Source organism: Mastacembelus armatus, chromosome 16 (genome assembly GCF_900324485.2).
Source record: "Mastacembelus armatus chromosome 16, fMasArm1.2, whole genome shotgun sequence".
Classification (NCBI taxonomy): Eukaryota; Metazoa; Chordata; class Actinopteri; order Synbranchiformes; family Mastacembelidae; genus Mastacembelus; species Mastacembelus armatus.
Window position 1 is genome coordinate 15,339,145 of NC_046648.1, and position 21,915 is coordinate 15,361,059.

The 21,915-nt window shown below is 39.4% G+C and overlaps 1 protein-coding gene across 3 annotated transcripts; it reads right to left on the reverse strand.

The window, feature by feature from the left end:
- Positions 1–1,394: 1,394 nt before the first annotated feature.
- On the reverse strand, positions 1,395–11,170 carry LOC113136499 (uncharacterized). 3 transcript variants are annotated; one of them, XM_026317372.1, is made up of 18 exons: positions 10,951–11,170; positions 10,782–10,857; positions 10,555–10,616; positions 9,944–9,965; positions 9,718–9,766; positions 9,435–9,573; positions 9,134–9,196; positions 8,842–9,035; positions 8,623–8,759; positions 6,951–7,069; positions 6,702–6,844; positions 6,195–6,471; positions 5,773–5,922; positions 5,542–5,684; positions 4,128–4,249; positions 3,894–3,991; positions 3,519–3,579; positions 1,395–1,639 (listed from the first exon to the last, which is right to left on the reverse strand). In XM_026317372.1, exons 2-18 carry the CDS (start codon positions 10,837–10,839, stop codon positions 1,557–1,559), a joined length of 1,920 nt encoding a protein of 639 aa, XP_026173157.1. In that variant the 5' UTR covers positions 10,840–10,857; positions 10,951–11,170; the 3' UTR covers positions 1,395–1,556. The 3 variants fall into 3 exon arrangements, with proteins under 3 accessions (XP_026173157.1, XP_026173158.1, XP_026173156.1); XM_026317373.1 differs by having other exon boundaries at positions 4,128–4,171; positions 10,782–10,860; XM_026317371.1 differs by having other exon boundaries at positions 10,782–10,860.
- Positions 11,171–21,915: the final 10,745 nt, after the last annotated feature.

A 21,915-nucleotide genomic window follows, 5' to 3' on the forward strand; every position in this document is an offset into this window, starting at 1 on the left:
TGTGGGTGAGGAAGATACAGAGGATAGGGTTGAATGGAGGCAGATGATTCGCTGTGGCGACCCCTGAAGGGTGCAGCCATAAGGAAAAGCAGAATACAAATAAGGTCATGTGCGCAGAAATTTCCCACTACAAAACATCTGGGTTTCGATACCAAGACTCCTTATCAAAAAGTGAAGGTTAGAGCAAACTGTTATGTTACACAACAGGCCCTATTCAACAGTGTTTCAATTATACTAGAATAAGGTGGATTAGGTCACTAATCATTCAATCTAAAAAACATTTTCTTAATTTTTCTAACAATGTCCATCTAGGTTGTTGCTGTTTAATAGCTTTATTAGTAATTTCTCACCACCTGTGTATGTGCCTCTTTCTTCAAAATTAGAATTGTAGGCAGAGCCTTTAGCTATCAAGCTCCTCTCCTGTGGAACCAGCTCCCAGTCTGGGTTCAGGAGGCAGACACTCTGTACTTTTAAGGCTAGACTTAAAACCTTCCTTTTCTACAAAGCATATAGTTAGGGCTGGTTTCAGGGAACCCTGAACCATCCCTTAGTTATGCTGCTATAGGTCTAGACGGCCCGAGGACCATCGGTGCACTGAGCTCCCCTTCCCTTCCCCTCCCACATGGGTATTCCACCACTGAATGTCACTAACCTTGTGCTCTCTCTCTCCCCTAGTTTGTGCTCTCTCTGTACCTTCTGCAGGTGTCCCTGGTCCTGGAGCTGTATATTGCTGATGCACAGTTACTGGCCCCACCAACCTGCAGTGTCTGTTATTTATTGTTGCTATTCTTTTCTCTCTCCTCTAGCAACTCACCTCAACTGGTCGACACAGATGGCTGTCCAAACTGAGCCCGGTTCTGTTGGAGTTTTTTTCTTCCGTTAAAGGGAGTTTTTTCCTCTCCATTGTTGCCAAGTGCTTGCCCATAAGGAATTTGTTGGGGTTTTTTTTTTGTTTTTTTGTAAAGTGCCTTGAGATGATTCTATTGTGATTTGGCGCTATACAAAGAAAATTGAATTGAATCATGCAGTAACCAATCTCCCTTAAATAAAATCGTGCAGTTTAATTTTCAATTGATAGGAACAAACATGACACATTCGAAAACTCTGCCTTGTTTCTGTTTTGGCATTGACAAGACAATTTCTAACTAAATGTTTAAAAAAAATACAAGTAGGATTTTAAGTACAGCATCAAATTTAAAATAAAAGTAAGATTTGAAAACATCCTATATAGGGTACTATTCATCATTCTATTAAAATATACTTTTCTCAATTATAAATATATATAGGCAGATTATTTTCAAAGTCAACTTGTTAAAAGATAATGGAAATGCTCACACATCTTAACTGGTCATTCGATTATGTTGTGCATGCTCTAAACTTAAAATAATGTCAGGTGATTAATATATAAGAAACACATCATCATACCTAAAAACCTTGTGGTTTTGGAATATGTGGTATCACTAGTGCTTTATAATGATAACTTATTTTTAAAAAAAAGGCTGGGTGTACATAAGACAAAGTTCTTGCAGGTTTTGCAAGATGTGGAGACTCTGGTCTCACAGCAGCAGTAATCCCATGAGTAGAAATGGAAAGGCCTTCATCAAGTTCAGGATCCCCTTGACACTCAATGATGGAGCTCCTAGACAAGACAGTGACAGAAATAATCAGCACAGAGATTTATTTTTCTGAGAACCTTTAAGGTTCATAAAAACCTACTTCCCTAATCATTTCTTACTATGTGCAGTCCATTCAAGTCTGACAGAGCAGATCAACTGAGTTTAAAGACAGGTACCCCTACTGTACATTAACTGATATTTTTGCGCTGCTTGTGGGCAGCAGAAAAAGCTATGATCATAGCTGTGAACACTGACATACATGATGTCATCAAGTTTTTAACAAAATTTGCTTTTGCACATCCAGAAGCTATGGATCAACATCCATCCATCCATTATCTATACCTGCTTATTCGGGGATCTGTTGGAGTCTATCCCAGCTCTCTTTCAGGTGAAAGGCAAGGGTACACCCTGGACAGGTCACCAGTCCATCACAGGGCCACATATAGACACAGAGACAAACAACCACACACACTCACATTTACTCCTATGGGCAATTTAGAGTCACCGATCAACCTGACATGCATGTTTTTGGACTATGGGAGGAAACTGGAGTACCCAGAGTAAACTCACATAAGTACAGGGAGAACATGCAAACTCCACACAGAAAGGCCAGGTTGCGAACCCAGGACCTTCTTGTTGTGAGGCAACAGTGCTAACCATCCATCCATCCATTAATTTTCTATAACTGCTTTTTCCTGAATCAGGGTCACAGGGATCTGCTGGAGCCTATCCCAGCTCTCTCTCTGGTGGAAGGCAAGGGTACACCCTGGACAGGTCACCAGTCCATCACAGGGCCACATATAGACACACAAAGACAGACAACCTCACACACTCACACTCACGCCTACGGGCAATTTAGATTCACCAATTAACCTAACCTGCATGTTTTTGGTCTGTGGGAGGAAACCGGAGTACCCGGAGTAAACCCACGCAAGCACAGGGAGAACATGCAAACTCCTTACAGAAAGGCCGGGTTGCGAACCCAGGACCTTCTTGTTGTGAGGCAACAATGCTAACCATGAATCAACATAAACAACAAATTCTTTAATTAAGTCAAATTAAAAAGTGAAAACCCTGCATTTAGTTTTCTTTAGTTAAAAACATAATTAATGATGCATTACGGTGAATTACTTTATTCTTGTCAGTTTCTGGAAATGAAATATTAAAGTTATCAAATGCATGTAGTGGAGTAGAAAGTACATTTGCATCAGCAAGGTGGTGAAGTCATAATATGAAGTAGCAGAAAACAGAAACGCTCTAGTTGAGTACAAATACATTAAAGATGTACTTAAGCATAGTATTTTTAGTTACTTTTCTCAACTGGTTTTAGGTCTCTCCCATCTCCTAAAGGAACTAATCTGAAACAAAACCAAAATGATGTGCAGCCACTACAAAGTTCTGTAGAGCTGACCTGAACTCAGTTGCTGAATGATAATTAATTGTGAATAAACATACATTTATATAATAATAAACATTTAGCATATACACAGTTGTGTGATATACATAAAATAAAACAATTATATCTACCTTAAGCTCTTTTCTGTAAAACTAGAAATTATATGAGAGGAGAACACTATGCGTGCAGTTTGATCAGATTTAACTGACAAGTTGACCAAAAATCCCACAGCATCTAAATGTGATACAGATGTTGCTAAACATGGTTGTTCAGAAGTAGATGACATCACGATTTCCAAACTCGACCACTTGAGAAAATAGTTTTACAGGGTCTTTAATAAATACTGACTGCATTTTTTCTTCAAACATTAACTTTATACTACATTTTTATTGCTATGAACAACCTGTTATAGCAATAGTTATTATAACTGCTCACAAATGCTGTGAAACAGAATAATAAATATGTGGAAAGTATTTAAACACTGAGTGTGTTCATGTGTCTTATACCTGACTTATTAGGAATCTGTGCTTGGACAGGAGCCATAAATGAATCTACTTCTGTGTTTATCTGAAAGGAAATGGCACAGAGGTCAGAGATATTTAGATAATATAAAAGCCATATCTAAGTAAATACAGGCAATACTAGAATGCCATTACTTAAGTAGTACATGTAACTGAATTCAGTGGTGCAATAAAGTGCTATATTTCCCTTTGAAATGTAGTGGAAAAGAAGTTTAAAGTAACTTAAAATTTAAGTACTGTAATGAACTACATGTTCTCCAGAGCCATACATAAGTGCAATACTTAATCAGTTTTGTTCCTTCCTGGTTCTGGATTGGAAGACAGTGGTAGAGGGGAGAAAGATTCGAGAAAGTTACTTACATGAGAGGTGACTGGTGGAAGGGGTTCAGAGATGAGCCCGTTGACAAATGATGCAATTGAATTATCAATAATACTCAGGTCTTCTGAATCCAAACCAGCTGAGAGAGAGAGAGCTGGTCAGTATTTTGTAAGATGATGCTGAGCAAAGGCACATAATGAAAAAACTGCAGAATCAGCAGAATTTTACAATGAGGTTTGTTTTACAGCAGAGAGGATCAGAAGAAATGATCTCACAAATAATCGAGGCAGCGATGTCCTCATCTGGGGTAGTCATTGGGCTGCACACATTAAGATTATTCCACTCCATCTTACTGTAAAAGGAGCACTTTATACCAAACAATGAGCCCTCAGCTTCCCTGTGACACAAACACCCACAAATTATTAGATTTAACATCTAACTCTGCAGATTATAACATAGTCAAAATATTTCATTGTGTTCCAGAGAATACATAAACCTCACAAAAATCCTCTGTCCTGTTAAATTATATTTTCTATAAAACCATTTAAGGGTCCAAAATTATTTAGTTTTAACCCTGACATGAGAATCTTGGCATAAACAAATCTTACTCTGAAAATACAGTATTTGTAGATGATTGAGACAAAGATAGAATTGGCTTTATATTATTTAAAATTACTGCAATGTTGTTGTCAGGATCCATTTCACTGGACTTCCGTTTTCTTTTATTTTGGAGGATCCTGACAGGAACTGGTTTTTGGTTATTTCTGTTTCCTTTACGTTGACCTAATTTGTTGATTGTTTTCACCTGTTTCTTGTTTTGTGCCTGGCCTTTATATACCTTGGTTGTTCCTTGTTTTAGTTGCCGGGTTGTCTGTTATGTTTGTTCAGAGTTCCTGCTTAGACATTGTGTAACATACATCTTGCCATGGAAAAATTCTGGTGCAGTGGTGGAGAACCACAGAACGTGTCCAGCTTGTTGCCCAGAGTAAACTCGTTGCTGAAGCCAAAGTCGGCGACACTTGTTTCTTTTGGAGTTTTGATCCTGGACTACCTTTGTTCCCACAGTTAAGTATTTTGCCTCCTTCATTTTGTTTTCTGTCCTCTTCCCATGTCCTCGGTTCTTGTCGCTGCCTCGTGTCTTGTTCTTTGTCCTTGGGTTTTCACGCCCTGATTCCCTGTAGCCTTGTTCCTTGTTTCCCTGAGTGTCTGGTGCGTCTCCAGTAGTTGTTTGTGACCCAGACCTTCTAGCCCTCTTAACACAGTGTCTATGTTTCTGTTCTCAATGTAGGCGTGCGTGCGTCCCCAGTCTACCTTATGTCCTGACCCCCTGTTTCTATGTCCATGTTTCCTCGTACTCTGGTGCGTCTCCCCAGTTGTGTGTGACCCAGATCCCTCCGGCCTTGTGCTCTCGTGTCCATGTCATTGTCCTAGGTTCATGTTTTCATGTAGTCCCTCGTGCCTTGTTTCCTTGTGTCCTGTTCATGTTTCTGTCCTTGTCACCCTGCCTAGACCTGTCCCCTTTTTGCCTTGAGTTTTGTTCTTGTTTTGCCAAGTCCAGTTTAATAAAGTCTTGAGTGGAACTATAAGTACCTGTGTGGGCATATCTTTGGTCCGAAACCTATATCAGTTTCCCCAGTCCTGTTGTGTGTATTACAAAATTACAGTAGTGTATTTATTTACTGTACAAACCTTAAAGCGGTTGTGTTAAGCTGTTCCATCTCGCTGGAGTTGAGACCACAAAGGATCTGGCCCAGAGCTGCTATCTCTGCAGCTCCCAGATGTTGTGCTGTCAGGTTGTTATATTTAGCAACAGCCTTCCACACTGGCCTTATCTATGGAGACAGGTCATTTTGATTAGTTGTTATCATGAGTATAAACAGTATAATTGTGATGAGTATTAAAGTTGTTTCTGTACTTCACCTTTGACTCATTCCAGTGACATTTGGAAATTTCGATCACAGTGTCAAGTGACAAAGGGAGAGTCTCCAGGTCTGAGTTGGAGAAGCCCTGAGTTATACATCCAATCTGCATCACTACAGTCTCAGTCATCTTTGACACTGGGCCAAAGGCCTATAAACACATGGACAACACATTCAAACAAATCAGGCTTCCTCAGATCAATAACTGATGAAAAGCAAACTGTTTTCCCCACCCCAGTTATTGTCATAGAGTCCCCATTTGCAGTGACCATCCTGTCAACCCCACCACTAAACGTGAAGAAATAAATTACCCAGAAATGTTAGACTGAAAATAACAAAGTGACTTTCTCCATCTATCACTACACCAGGACAGGTTTCTACTCCCTGGATCCAAAAGATCCAGGATGGGTGCCTCCACTGTACCTGAATTGCTTTTTTACTCAGCACGGCCAGTTGGTCTGCGTTATAGTCTGGTATGGCCCCGAGTGTTTCTACAGTAGCGACAAAGGTGTCATTTGTCATCATAGTCAGCTGTGCAGTTGTCCAGCAGATGTTGTCCAATTTCACTTTTTCAGTCATATCCGTAGGAAGTGCTTCAGCAATAATGCTGCCATTGTCAGTGTTGCTCATGTCACTGTTGTTATAATCACTGTTATTGTCAGCTGAGAGAAAGGAGGCTACAGACGCCAGAGCACCAAGCCTGAGGAGATTCAAAGGTAACAATTTAGTGACTCCAGCCTTGAAATTTAAACAAACTATAAAGAGGTACACTCACGTACACACATCTGTGCTTTGTTTTGGTTTAGTTTGTTGATGAATGTGAGTGAGACCGACAAGATGTGGAAATGTGAAAACCCTTAATTCATTTTGAAAATAAGTTGGGTAAGGCTTAATACACTCATGTACACAGATCCATTCATGACTACAAACTTGTCCACATGCTGTGCAAACTCATTCTTTCCATTGAAGCACTCCTGAATTCTCTGGAGAAATTTCTTGCCCAGGGTGGGGTTGATATTCGTTACCCTGCTCAAGATGGAATTGAATTGGCCTGATTGGAAGAATTCACACAGCTGGAGGACAATTTGAAGAGAAACAAACAAAAAGAAACTGAAATTAAAGTCACATTTCTATTTGTATTTAAATTAGCTGTTGATCCTTCTTTGTTCACCTCCTCACCTTTTCCATGGGACAAGAGTCAACGTCCTCTGGTGTTAAATGGGACAGGTAAGGCCCCATAATGGTCAATGCTTCCAGGTTCAGCCATTGCAAGGAAGGTTTGCAGAGCTCTGGATGTTCTACAGAATAAGTGATGCTGTTGTAAGTGAAACTAGTATTTGATAGAAAAGAACCATGAAACAAGGCCACACCACAATTCAAGGTCAAAGTAACTAGGCTAACTAAATGACATTTTACATGGTTTGGCAGAGCTTTGCTGGAGTAAATGCTACAGTAGCATATACTTTAACACTAGGTCTTAGCTAGGTAGCGAGTTAGCTAATTTGCTAAAAAGCTAAGTCTCCTGTCCTATGGTGACATTTTTTTTTTGCCTTCAGAGGCCAGTGTGACTGCTGCTGTACTATGACACAGGGAAAGTGCCAAAATTCAGACTACTGGTTGTTATGAGGAGGGTGATGTCAGAAGCAGGAGCAGAACCCCAGTGCAGGACCGTCTTTATTATGCCTGGATCTACCAGGCTCAGTCGCAAACACAAAATCTCTGCCACTCGCTGTCAGGACAAACTAAAATTCGCCACTCAGCGACAGGACAGATATAAGTCTCTATCACTCGGCATTACGGGGAAACAAACGTTAATCCACCAGCCAGGAAAAAAGGAAAAGCAGAGGTCAAAATAGATACCTTCAGGTCAAAACTAATAGAAAACAGGTGTAACTCATCAACACTAATATGTGAAGCTACCTGGATGTACACAGGCGATAAAGGAAATACCGAACCCAAAATAAAAGTCCACTACCAGAAGTCCAAAACCTTCAAACCATAACAGTGGGAAATCACAGGAGCCTATATCAATGTCAAGGCCTGCAACTGATTTGGTCACTGAGAAGCTGGCAGCAGTAAATGAAAAGCCACTCTCTGATCTCGGTAACCTGATGGATATGTAGCTAATGTTAGTCACTATCATCTCTAGGCTGGTTACTAGCATTCCTGGGCAAGGAGTGCTAGTCCAACTTATCCTACTCATGAATATAACATTACCTTTTTATAACATTGTAAATGAAAAGAAAGACTTCAGTATTGAAAAAATAACATAATCAATAATCAAATATTTTTTTCAGTATTAATATTTTTCAATGCCAAAGGTTTTTACAGTACAAATGCATTAATGCTAATGTGTTATTTTTCAGTGCCAAGGTGTAACTGGCACTGTTCTGGCTCCATACATTTCACCTCCCTGTAAAATTGATCATGGTGCATGATTTGCATGATTTCCCAGACTGGAGTCTCATTTAAATTTCTGGACAAACACATTTACAAGAAAACTTATTGTGGTTTGCAAATGTTTGTACTACAGTTTCCACACACAGCTGGAGTGTTGTTTGTGTGATTCAAACAATCCCCTACTGTAATATGCCTCCTATCACTCCCTGTTTCATTGTTTGTTGTAAAATGACACATTTTCATTTGTTTTGCATTATTTGATTTAGAGGCTGCCTTTCTCCTGTCAGCCTTGTGATCTTTTCTCTGATGTCTTGTTTGTTATTTTTTATCACGTTTGCTTTATTTTAGTTGTTGTGCACACAACTATCTTGCAAAACTTTGCAAAGACTACACACAACTAATATTTCCTACACATGAAGTATCTATCATATGAGTTTATCTCAATTCTTACTTGAATTTGAGTCAGATGATGGCCGCTGAGTAGTACAGTTGAAGTAGTTCTGACTGATCTGCTCTTTTGCCCAGTTTACCACATGAGCCCTTTGATTCTCAGGCAGAGGTTCATATACGTCCTGCAGCAACTTCATCCTAAAACCAACAATATTTTTACATTTAGAGAAAATGTTGCTGAAAGACACTGGAGGAAATAATAGCATCAAAATACACTCACATCTTTTTCAGGTGTTGGGACTCTACTCTGGTAGGGAGTGCTATTCTTGATGATGGCATCTCCTGGAGTGCAGGTCTGGCGGCCCACAGCAGTGTGTCATAGTCATCTAAAGCCACATTATTTTCACCCTGTGTGGTCAAAATTGTCCAGGATAGAGGGGCCACAAATGCTTTCATGTAACATGCAGATGAATCCTGAAGGGAATAAGATAATTAGCATGTATGATCAGACTACCAGACCGCTGCATAAATTCAGTGGATTATGTTTTTTATTATAATCTCAGTATACTGACAGAGGAGTTCCTCATCAGCCTGATGATGTTTGGCAGATTGGTGCAATTCCACATCTTGTTTGGCTGAAAAGAGTAAGAAGACAAGTCTTGTGTGTAAGTCAGGGCAGGTGTGGCATTCTAACAAATACAAATTTAAAAATAAACAATCACTAAGATCAGTTTTGATTCTTCAGAGACTCAGTGGCTAACTTGTTACCCTTCGTAAGAAATAACCATAACAGATTACACTTTTCAGTCACTGTTGTTGATGTGAGCAAATCTTGTAGTGACTGACTGTGTGGATAACTCTGTGTGTTCACACCATTTTATTAGAGTCATCCATAGGGACTGAGTTAAGGGAGCCTATCTTTGTGTCTGAAGCGACTACATTCAGGACATCAAGAAAAGTGGATAAGAAGGTATTGGATGGGTGAGCAGTTCTGTCCTCCACAGGCAAATCACTAAAAGACAAATGAGAGAAGAAACAAGAGCTGGTGAGTGGAAATGGTTTTAAAATCCACATGTTGCATTTTCTTGATAAGCGGTAGCCTTTGGTTATCAAAGTCATTAGAGGGAGATGAATGTCTTACTCAGGAGCTTCTTACCTGTTATTGAAGACAGTGTTCAGCAGCGTCATGTCAGGCAGCTGGTATCCTGTAACACAGCCAACCAGATTTATTTACTTATTTATTTATCCAGAACTATTGCTTAATATTAATTGTGACTTGTGTTAAAGATGGTATTATATCATGCAAACACACACTCATGTAATATTTAGACAGAACACACACACATCTACTTTAAATCAATGTGTCATGAGATTTTTCTTACCCTTATTCTGGCACTGCATCATCTGATGAAATGGGACAAACATATTAAGTACGTGTTTAAAATCTGTACATGGTAAGAACAAATTAAAGCAAAATACTGGATCTCTACATTGTTTCTCTTGTTATATATAGAGTTTAACACAAACATGATATTCTTGAGTGTCAGGTTACAACAAAGGCACCAGTTCAACAAAATGGAAATTTAAAAAAAAATTCCGACTCTGATGCTGAGCAAATTTTTTTAAAGATAATACCAAATGTTCCCCACACCTCACACACAAAATGCTCCCAACCAACAAAATCTCCAGACAATCTTATGAAAGTTTTCATAAAATATAACATAATAAAACATCCAGGTTAAATTCAATTAAAAAAATTAAGTAAAAAGAGGTACACTTTTTTGCATAATATATCAAATAATTATTTGTTATTACTCCCTGGAATTATTGTTTTCTTACATCATGACTATATGGCAAAAGTTTAATTCGTTAGCCATCACAGAAAAAAGAGACAATAAAACTGGCACAGTATTTGGCCTGAAATCTGTATATATCAAAAATAATTGTTTTGCAATTTTTGTCGAAGCTAATAGGTGTTTAGGAGATTACATACCAGTTTTTTGGCAGTGTACTTGAAGTCAGGTATCGTCCCAGGTATCATTTCTAGGGGCTTGGCTGAGCAGATAGAGTAGTAATAACATATTTATGAACTGACATACATATATTGTTATTAGACATAAACATTGTATGCTCATGCAACCATGGACACAAGAAGTCAGATTTAAAACACTTTTTGCAACTCATAAGCAGACATGCTGCATGTGCAAAACTGCTGCTTACCCGAGGCTGAACTGGCCACAATGAGTAGAAAGAAAACTGTTCCTCCCTTTGGAGCCATGGAGTAAAGACTGCCTGCCTGCTGAACATGATATAATTCAGAGAGTATATTACTATCAGCATATATTACAAGTGTGTGTCTTTTGCCTTTATTAATTTATTAATTAATCACCGTGTCACGGTTCGGTCAGGCTCCCCCCTCAGTCAATCACTTCAATCCGCTTCACCTGAGTCCTTACCACGATCACCTGCACCTCATTACCACAGCCACAGATATAAGCACTCTCCTCACTCCCTTCGGGGTCCGATCTCGTAAACACGACGTGGACCTTACTCCCGCACGCTAAAGCGAGGCAAAACACTTGGGTGACTTAACTTACCTCTGTGTCTGCCAGTATCTGTTACAAGTAGTAGATTGTGTAGGTTTGAATTCCTCATTGTCCCTCAAGCATTCGCATGCTGGCATTTTGCCTTCCTTTCATTTGTTTGCTTTCCATTTATTTGAATTCTCATTTAAATGTGACTGTATAATGGGTTAACATTACATGACAGGTATCCATTATTTATAAAGAATTGTTCATTAAAACATCCCAAATAGTTACTATATTTACAGACAAAATAAAGATGTTCTTGTTCTTTCTTTGCCTTTCTGTGTTTTTTTTAAAACACCCACCCCTGCTGTTTTGAACACAGGCGAAACAGAGGTAGTCAAAAAGCGGAATATTAACGAGAAGAGCTGTGCATTATTTATTCAGGTTTTTGCACCATCACCAACCATGCCACCAGCCCCTGTTGATGATCTTGTAAGCAGTTTCAGTTCCAAAGTTATGACTGTTATTGATTCCATTGCCCCAATTAAGACCAAGGTATTGTCAGCAAGAAAAAAGTCAAAGTCACCTTGGAGAAAAGCCACAGTGGTTAAAATTCAGAAAAGAATATGCAGACAAGCAGAACGCAAGTGGCGAAAAACCAAACTCCAGGTTCATTTCGACTTGTACAAAGAGAGTCTTCACAACTATAACCAAAACCTAAAAAATGTAAGGCAATCATTTTTCTCAGAGGTTATCAATAGAAACAGCAACAATGCCCCCACATTGTTTTCTGTTGTAGACAGACTCACAAACCCAGCACCCTCTCTTCCTTCTGAACTGCTTTCCAAAAAGTCATGCAATGATTTTGCAGCCTTTTTCACAGACAAAATATCAAAGATAAGACAAACTATATCTAGCTGCAGTCCTAGGAACATGACAATATCACCTGTGCCTCCTTGTTCTCCAGTGAATCTAGAACATTTTGAGCTCCTTGATCACAGAGCTCTGGCAGAAACGCTTCTACAATTAAAATCTACATCATGCTGCCTTGATATTTTACCAACAAATTTTTTTAAAAATGTTTTTAACAGCTTAGCTCCAGATGTATTGCAGATTGTCAATAGTTCTCTTCAGTCAAGGCAGTTTCCCCAGGCCTTAAAAACTGCTGTTATAAAACCTCTTCTTCAAAAAAGCCTAATCTAGATGCTTGAGCAGTAAGTAACTACAGGCCAATATCAAATCTTCCATTTTTGGGAAAAATAATTGAAAAAGTAGTTTCTCAACAAATTCACAGATTTATGGTGCAAAACAATCTTTTTAATGCACTTCAGTCTGGATTTTGCGTGGGTGGGAGTTACTGGCTCAGTGTTAAATTGGCTAAAATCTTACTTACAAGATAGAGACTATTTTGTGTCACTTGGTAACTATGAGTCTGAGCGAACAAAAATGAAATGTGGGGGGTCTATTCTTGGTCCTCTCTTATTCAATATCTACATGTTGCCCCTTGCTCGGATTATGGAATACTACAACATTGACTACCATACCTATGCAGATGACACCCAACTTTATATATCAGTATCATCTCATGATTATAGTCCTCTAATTTCATTATGTGAGTGTATTAATCAAGTCAAAGAATGGATGTGCCAGAATTTTTTCCAGCTCAATACAGACAAGACAGAAGTGATTGTTTTTGGCCCCAAAAATGAAAGGTCAAAGGTCATTGCTCACCTTGACTCCATGTCATTGAAAGCTACAAATCAAGCCAGAAACCTTGGTGTAATCATTGACTCAGACCTGAATTTTAACAACCACATAAAATCCATCACTAAATCTTCCTATTACCACCTGAAAAACATTGCTAGAATAAAAGGTTTTCTGTCTAAACAAGATGCAGACAAACTTGTTCACGCATTTATCTTCAGTAGGTTAGATTATTGTAATGGCTTGTTCACAGGTCTTAGCAAAAAGTCAATTAGGCAGCTGCAGCTAACCAGAATGCTGCTGCCAGAGTCCTTACAAACACCAAGAAACTGGACCATATCACACCAGTTCTTAGATCACTACACTGGCTTCCCGTTAGTCAAAGGATAGATTTTAAAATCTTATTGCTAGTTTATAAAGCACTAAATGGTTGTGGACCAAAATATATCCAAGATATATTAGTTCCCTATGAGGTTTCCAGACCCCTCAGGTCATCTGGGACAGGCCTACTGTGTGTTCCCAGAACCAGAACCAAACAAAGTGAAGCAGCATTCAGTCACTATGCTCCTCACTTGTGGAACAAACTTCCTGAACACCTGAGGTCTGCTCAAACTGTCAGCTCATTCAAATCAGGACTCAAAACACTGTTGTTTACTGCTGCTTTCGAATAATTGTTCATCTTTGTTTTCTTAATGTGCTTTTATGTTTTATTTTAATTTACTTTACTTGATTTAAATTTATTTTATGTTAAATGTCTTAATTTTTAAACACTCTTTTCAATGCTTTTAATGTAATTATATGCCTTGTAAAGCACTTTGAATTGCGTAGTGTATGAAAGGTGCTATACAAATAAATTTGCCTTTGCCTTTCTGTGTTTGATGTGAGCCTGATGAGTGACTACCTCCTCTCAACTGAGTCTAAGCAGGTGCATGGTATTATGTGAGAGAGAGAGAGAACCAGAGTGTTACTGACAACATCAGTGTTACTTTTATCACTACCACTGTTACTATCGGCTGAAAGAAAGAAAAGAAGACAGACACATAACAGGTGAGACAGAGAAATGTACATTATATTCATATTTAACTGCACCTTATCAAAACATGCAAATAGACAAAACACAAACTAATGAAAAAAAATATTCACTGATTTTACAACACCTGTCCAGATTTTAGAAGAAAATCTGCAAAGCGAGAAAACACAAGTACATACAATCACACTACAAACAGCACAGACAATGGAAATGTTTCCAAGGGCCACACTTGCTGTAATGGTGATTCATGAAACTGAATGTGACAATCCATCAGTAGTGTTTTATTGCATGATTTAGTTACTGTATTTTTCTAAATATCTGCTGTCGACCTGTTGATCTATATTCGTGTTTGCTATCCTATTTAGTTTGCTTTTTGTATTTGGTTGTGTATTCTATATTTTCACCCTTACAGCAAAAGGCCAGTGCCATGCCTCTGCATGTCTCTGTCTGATGTCCTATGTCGTGGAAATTTCTTTAAGTTTGAGAGTTGCTAATTCAAAGAAACAACCACAAGTGTGATGAATCATCTCAGCTTTAATCACGGGTGCCCGGAGAGAAGTCTTTGCAGAAGTCTCTGACTTTGTGTTACAGAATCAGGTTTACATATCTTTGTCAAAAGGGGTGGACTAATCTTGAACAGACCCAACATGTTTGTTCAGGTCTACCTTCAGCCTTGTACCAGCACTAAAACAAATTGTTGGCAGTTATTTACAAGCCCCTAAAACCCTAAAACACCAAACCAATAAAACACTAAAAACCACATACCACTGTTTAACCATTGCCTGATCAGGCTTTGATAATGATTTGCTCATTGTATAAATTGAGAGTGATTACCATGGAAGTCTTGACATGGTCAGATTGGGACGGACCAGAACAGGAGTTACTCTATTGTAATGTTAAGATAGTTTTGTTTGTAATCATCACCACCCAAATTCTGCTAGAAATCCAAAGCTGGTTGTACTTGAGGGTTCAGTCTCTGGGCTGTGTATCTGCCAAGTTTCATTTCCAAGTAGAAACTCAAGGCCTGATGACATCAAACATTACATTTCGCTTCCAGTCCTGTGGGGAGGCCTCCTAGCAGGGGATCTTATCCCACCCCTGTAACACGTTCCGTCACTGACACTAGGATATATTGGACGGTTTCATACGTACGTGTCGATCAGTCCATGTGGTATCAGACATGAGTGAGTTTCTGTTGTTGGGGGCAGCAAGCCTGGCAGAGACAGACAATTCATACAATTGGACAGAAGCTGTTGACGCTCGGTTTGGGTGTGTTGGTTTACCTGGTCTAGTGGTAATGATGCTCTAAAGAACTGATTAGTTTCAAATGTACAGGTTGACACCATATTGAAGTATTGTCAGAGTTAACATTAGTGAGTTCAGAAATGCTACTAGCATTGGTTCTGTTGAAGCCAGTGAGTATCAAACAGGTTTGGAGCTGTGTGAAAATTAGGAGTTGTGAGGTAGTGAATAGGACGACAGCTCAGATGGACTGAGTTTTTCTAGCACTTGCTGGGTTTCAATCCTTTCTTGGTTTTTGAAGCAAATCTTGTAGCTGGTGTCAGATGTTAATAGCCCTGAATGTGGTCATATTTTGTGGTAGAAAGTCTAAACAAGAACTTATTTTCCTGTAGAATTGCCTCCATCCCTCATGACCCAAGGCCAGGACTAGAAGTTTTGATGAATGCTTAAAAGAAAATATCAAATTGTGCTTTGTTTGAAAAGTTGCAGTGCACCCACAAACCATAGGGAGATGGAGGCTGAAGCAGGTCGGCAGGTTTCTCTGGCACCAGAGAGAAAATCACGTGTGACCAGATGTGCCCTGGATATGGCTGAGGATGATCGCGGTGGACCAAACCATCCTTTTTGACACCGTCTCTGCATCTGACCCACTGATGTGTTCGAGTATGTCGTCCATTTCTGTTAAACCTTCACTTGCTTTGTATTGATCACGACTGACTGTTTCTTTTTGCTTTGTCCAACTTTAAAAAAACCTTGTGAGGGGACTATGCTGTCTCTAAGCCCTGCCCTCCGCCTTCATCTCCCGACCTCCCAGCAGAACTTTTGGTAACTTATGTATAACAGTCTGATCCACTGGACTGAACTCAGCAAAAACAACGCCTGTTGAACTCTGTATGTGTTGACATGTTTGTTGTGGGAACAGAGGCTGTGTGATGTTTATATGAACTCTGTATCACCTACACAGGACATAGTTAGCTGTGAAGCTGTTCCCTAAATCAACCAGCAGGCGGCATCAAAACAGTTTGGTGAGAGGAACTTATTGAAGCTGCGACTGGAAAACTTATAGAGTTTCTGCAGGTTCGCAAAGAGGAACTTTTACCTGATCCCACAGAATAAAATTTTACCTTTTTATTTTAAACTGGCCAAAAGTGTAAATGTGATGCACAAAAATGGCCTAGATTTAATTATGACTTGGTCAAAGAATGCATCAATTAGTAACTAATTAAATTAACAACCCATCATATTTGATTAAATGGTTAAAATTAGAGTCCATGTACTTTCTCTGAAACTTTGACGTCTTCATTCTGAGTTGACTTTTTCAGCAGTCAGTGTTTGACTCACAGGAAAGTTGCGGTGAAATCACATACACTTGAGACTTGACTTGGACTTCAGATTTAAGACTTGTGAACAATCTTTGTTTTAATTTTATGTTTTTACACACATCAGCCTGAAGTGTAAAATACCTGAACTGTCTGCTATTCCCAACTGACTTGGAAAGATGGAAGGAATACTTTGAAGAGTTGATGAATGAAGAAAATGTCAGAGAGTACAGAGTATAAGAGGTGACTGGTGTGGAGCAGGAAGTAGCAAAGATCAGTAAGGATGAAGACGTTGAAGAGGATGAAGAGCAGAAAGGCAGTTGGTCCTGACGACATACCTGTGGAGGTATGGAAGTGTTTTGGAGAGGTGGCAGTAGAGTTTTTGACTGGTCTACTTAACAAGATCTTGGAGTGAGAGGATGCCTGAAGAATGGAGGAGAACTGGGTACTAAAGATGGGTACTGGTACCCATCTTTAAGAACAAGGGAGATGTGCAGAGTTGTGGAAACTACAGAGGAATAAAGCTGATGAGTCACACAATAATGTTATGGGAAAGAGTAGTGGAGGCTAGGCTGAGGTCAGAAGTGAGCATTTGTGAGCAGCAGTATGGTTTCATGCCAAGGAAGACACCACAGATGCAATATTTGCTTTGAGAATGCTGATGGAGAAGTACAGAGAAGGACAGAAGGAGCTGCATTGTGTCTTTGTAGATTTGGAAAAAGCGTATGACAGGGTGCCGAGAGAGGAGCTGTGGTTTTGTATGAGGAAGTCTGGAGTGGCAGAGAAGTATGTTTGAGTGGTGCAGGACATGTATGAGAGCTGTAAGACAGTGGTGAGGTGTGCTGTAGGAGTGACAGAGGAGTTCAAGGTGGAGGTGGGACTGCACCAAGGATCGGATTTGAGCCCCTTCTTGTTTGCTGTGGTGATGGACAGGCTGACAGATGAGCTTAAACAGGAATCTCTGTGGACCATGATGTTTGCAGATAACATTGTCATCTGTAGTGAGAGCAGGGAGCAGGTGGAGGAAAATTTACAGAGGTGGAGGTTTGCTCTGGAAAGGAACGGAATGAAGGTTAGCTGCAGTAAAACAGAGTACATGTGTGTAAATGAGAGGGACTCAAGTAGAACGGTGAGGTTACAGAGAGTAGAGGTGAAGAAGGTGGAGGATTTTAAGTACCTAGGGTCAACAGTCCAGAGCAATGGAGAATGTGGAAAAGAAGTGAAGAGACGTGTGCAAGCAGGTTGGAATGGGTGGAGGAACGTGTCAGGTGTGATGTGTGACAAAAGAGTGTCAGCAAGAATGAAAGGAAAGGTGTACAAGACAGTGGTGAAACCAGCAATGTTGTCTGGTTTAGAGACAAAAGACAGGAGGCAGAGCTGGAGGTAGCAGAGCTGAAGATTTTGAGGTTCTTTCTGGGAGGGACCAAAGAGGAGGTTCTTGGTTGTAGTGAAGGAGGACATGAGGATAGTTGGTGTGGGTGAGGAAGATACAGAGGATAGGGTTGAATGGAGGCAGATGATTCGCTGTGGCGACCCCTGAAGGGTGCAGCCATAAGGAAAAGCAGAATACAAATAAGGTCATGTGCGCAGAAATTTCCCACTACAAAACATCTGGGTTTCGATACCAAGACTCCTTATCAAAAAGTGAAGGTTAGAGCAAACTGTTATGTTACACAACAGGCCCTATTCAACAGTGTTTCAATTATACTAGAATAAGGTGGATTAGGATTAATCATTCAATCTAAAAAACATTTTCTTAATTTTTCTAACAATGTCCATCTAGGTTGTTGCTGTTTAATAGCTTTATTAGTAATTTCTCACCACCTGTGTATGTGCCTCTTTCTTCAAAAGTAGAATGGTAGGCAGAGCCTTTAGCTATCAAGCTCCTCTCCTGTGGAACCAGCTCCCAGTCTGGGTTCAGGAGGCAGACACTCTGTACTTTTAAGGCTAGACTTAAAACCTTCCTTTTCTACAAAGCGTATAGTTAGGGCTGGTTTCAGGGAACCCTGAACCATCCCTTAGTTATGCTGCTATAGGTCTAGACGGCCCGAGGACCATCGGTGCACTGAGCTCCCCTTCCCTTCCCCTCCCACATGGGTATTCCACCACTGAATGTCACTAACCTTGTGCTCTCTCTCTCCCCTAGTTTGTGCTCTCTCTGTACCTTCTGCAGGTGTCCCTGGTCCTGGAGCTGTATATTGCTGATGCACAGTTACTGGCCCCACCAACCTGCAGTGTCTGTTATTTATTGTTGCTATTCTTTTCTCTCTCCTCTAGCAACTCACCTCAACTGGTCGACGCAGATGGCTGTCCAAACTGAGCCCGGTTCTGTTGGAGTTTTTTTCTTCCGTTAAAGGGAGTTTTTCCTCTCCATTGTCGCCAAGTGCTTGCCCATAAGGAATTTGTTGGGGTTTTTTTTTTTGTTTTTTTGTAAAGTGCCTTGAGATGATTCTATTGTGATTTGGCGCTATACAAAGAAAATTGAATTGAATCATGCAGTAACCAATCTCCCTTAAATAAAATCGTGCAGTTTAATTTTCAATTGATAGGAACAAACATGACACATTCGAAAACTCTGCCTTGTTTCTGTTTTGGCATTGACAAGACAATTTCTAACTAAATGTTTAAAAAAAATACAAGTAGGATTTTATTAAGTACAGCATCAAATTTAAAATAAAAGTAAGATTTGAAAACATCCTATATAGGGTACTATTCATCATTCTATTAAAATATACTTTTCTCAATTATAAATATATATAGGCAGATTATTTTCAAAGTCAACTTGTTAAAAGATAATGGAAATGCTCACACATCTTAACTGGTCATTCGATTATGTTGCGTATGCTCTAAACTTAAAATAATGTCAGGTGATTAATATATAAGAAACACATCATCATACCTAAAAACCTCGTGGTTTTGGAATATGTGGTATCACTAGTGCTTTATAATGATAACTTATTTTTAAAAAAAAGGCTGGGTGTACATAAGACAAAGTTCTTGCAGGTTTTGCAAGATGTGGAGACTCTGGTCTCACAGCAGCAGTAATCCCATGAGTAGAAATGGAAAGGGCTTCATCAAGTTCAGGATCCCCTTGACACTCAATGATGGAGCTCCTAGACAAGACAGTGACAGAAATAATCAGCACAGAGATTTATTTTTCTGAGAACCTTTAAGGTTCATAAAAACCTACTTCCCTAGTCATTTCTTACTATGTGCAGTCCATTCAAGTCTGACAGAGCAGATCAACTGAGTTTAAAGACAGGTACCCCTACTGTACATTAACTGATATTTTTGCGCTGCTTGTGGGCAGCAGAAAAAGCTATGATCATAGCTGTGAACACTGACATACATGATGTCATCAAGTTTTTAACAAAATTTGCTTTTGCACATCCAGAAGCTATGGATCAACATCCATCCATCCATTATCTATACCTGCTTATTCGGGGATCTGTTGGAGTCTATCCCAGCTCTCTTTCAGGTGAAAGGCAAGGGTACACCCTGGACAGGTCACCAGTCCATCACAGGGCCACATATAGACACACAGAGACAAACAACCACACACACTCACATTTACTCCTATGGGCAATTTAGAGTCACCGATCAACCTGACATGCATGTTTTTGGACTATGGGAGGAAACTGGAGTACCCAGAGTAAACTCACATAAGTACAGGGAGAACATGCAAACTCCACACAGAAAGGCCAGGTTGCGAACCCAGGACCTTCTTGTTGTGAGGCAACAGTGCTAACCATCCATCCATCCATTAATTTTCTATAACTGCTTTTTCCTGAATCAGGGTCACAGGGATCTGCTGGAGCCTATCCCAGCTCTCTCTCTGGTGGAAGGCAAGGGTACACCCTGGACAGGTCACCAGTCCATCACAGGGCCACATATAGACACACAAAGACAGACAACCTCACACACTCACACTCACGCCTACGGGCAATTTAGATTCACCAATTAACCTAACCTGCATGTTTTTGGTCTGTGGGAGGAAACCGGAGTACCCGGAGTAAACCCACGCAAGCACAGGGAGAACATGCAAACTCCTTACAGAAAGGCCGGGTTGCGAACCCAGGACCTTCTTGTTGTGAGGCAACAATGCTAACCATGGATCAATATAAACAAGAAATTCTTTAATTAAGTCAAATTAAAAAGTGAAAACCCTGCATTTAGTTTTCTTTAGTTAAAAACATAATTAATGATGCATTACGGTGAATTACTTTATTCTTGTCAGTTTCTGGAAATGAAATATTAAAGTTATCAAATGCATGTAGTGGAGTAGAAAGTACATTTGCATCAGCAAGGTGGTGAAGTCATAATATGAAGTAGCAGAAAACAGAAACGCTCTAGTTGAGTACAAATACATTAAAGATGTACTTAAGCATAGTATTTTTAGTTACTTTTCTCAACTGGTTTTAGGTCTCTCCCATCTCCTAAAGGAACTAATCTGAAACAAAACCAAAATGATGTGCAGCCACTACAAAGTTCTGTAGAGCTGACCTGAACTCAGTTGCTGAATGATAATTAATTGTGAATAAACATACATTTATATAATAATAAACATTTAGCATATACACAGTTGTGTGATATACATAAAATAAAACAATTATATCTACCTTAAGCTCTTTTCTGTAAAACTAGAAATTATATGAGAGGAGAACACTATGCGTGCAGTTTGATCAGATTTAACTGACAAGTTGACCAAAAATCCCACAGCATCTAAATGTGATACAGATGTTGCTAAACATGGTTGTTCAGAAGAGGTTTTTTTCTTCCGTTAAAGGGAGTTTTTTCCTCTCCACTGTCGCCAAGTGCTTGCTCATAAGGGAATTGTTGGGTTTTTAGTTTTAGTTTTTGTAAAGTGCCTTGAGATGATTTGTATTGTGATTTGGCTCTATACAAATAAAATTGAATTGAATTGAATTGAATAGAAGTAGATGACATCACGATTTCCAAACTCGACCACTTGAGAAAATAGTTTTACAGGGTCTTTAATAAATACTGACTGCATTTTTATTGCTATGAACAACCTGTTATAGCAATAGTTATTGTAACTGCTCACAAATGCTGTGAAACAGAATAATAAATATGTGGAAAGTATTTAAACACTGAGTGTGTTCATGTGTCTTATACCTGACTTATTAGGAATCTGTGCTTGGACAGGAGCCATAAATGAATCTACTTCTGTGTTTATCTGAAAGGAAATGGCACAGAGGTCAGAGATATTTAGATAATATAAAAGCCATATCTAAGTAAATACAGGCAATACTAGAATGCCATTACTTAAGTAGTACATGTAACTGAATTCAGTGGTGCAATAAAGTGCTATATTTCCCTTTGAAATGTAGTGGAAAAGAAGTTTAAAGTAACTTAAAATTTAAGTACTCTAATGAACTACATGTTCTCCAGAGCCATACATAAGTGCAATATTTAATCAGTTTTGTTCCTTCGTGCTTCTGGATTGGAAGACAGTGGTAGAGAGGAGAAAGATTTGAGAAAGTTACTTACAGGAGAGGTGACTGGTGGAA

Excerpts from the sequence above, each read along its gene's own strand:
- LOC113136499 (XM_026317372.1), bottom strand. The coding sequence starts at position 10,839 with ATGGCTCCAAAGGGAGGAACAGTTTTCTTTCTACTCATTGTGGCCAGT. Across the intron at positions 9,574-9,717 it reads AACACTGTCTTCAATAACAG|TGATTTGCCTGTGGAGGACA; the intron begins GTAAGAAGCTCC and ends TTTGTCTTTTAG. Across the intron at positions 3,580-3,893 it reads TTCCACCAGTCACCTCTCAT|ATAAACACAGAAGTAGATTC; the intron begins GTAAGTAACTTT and ends ATTTCCTTTCAG.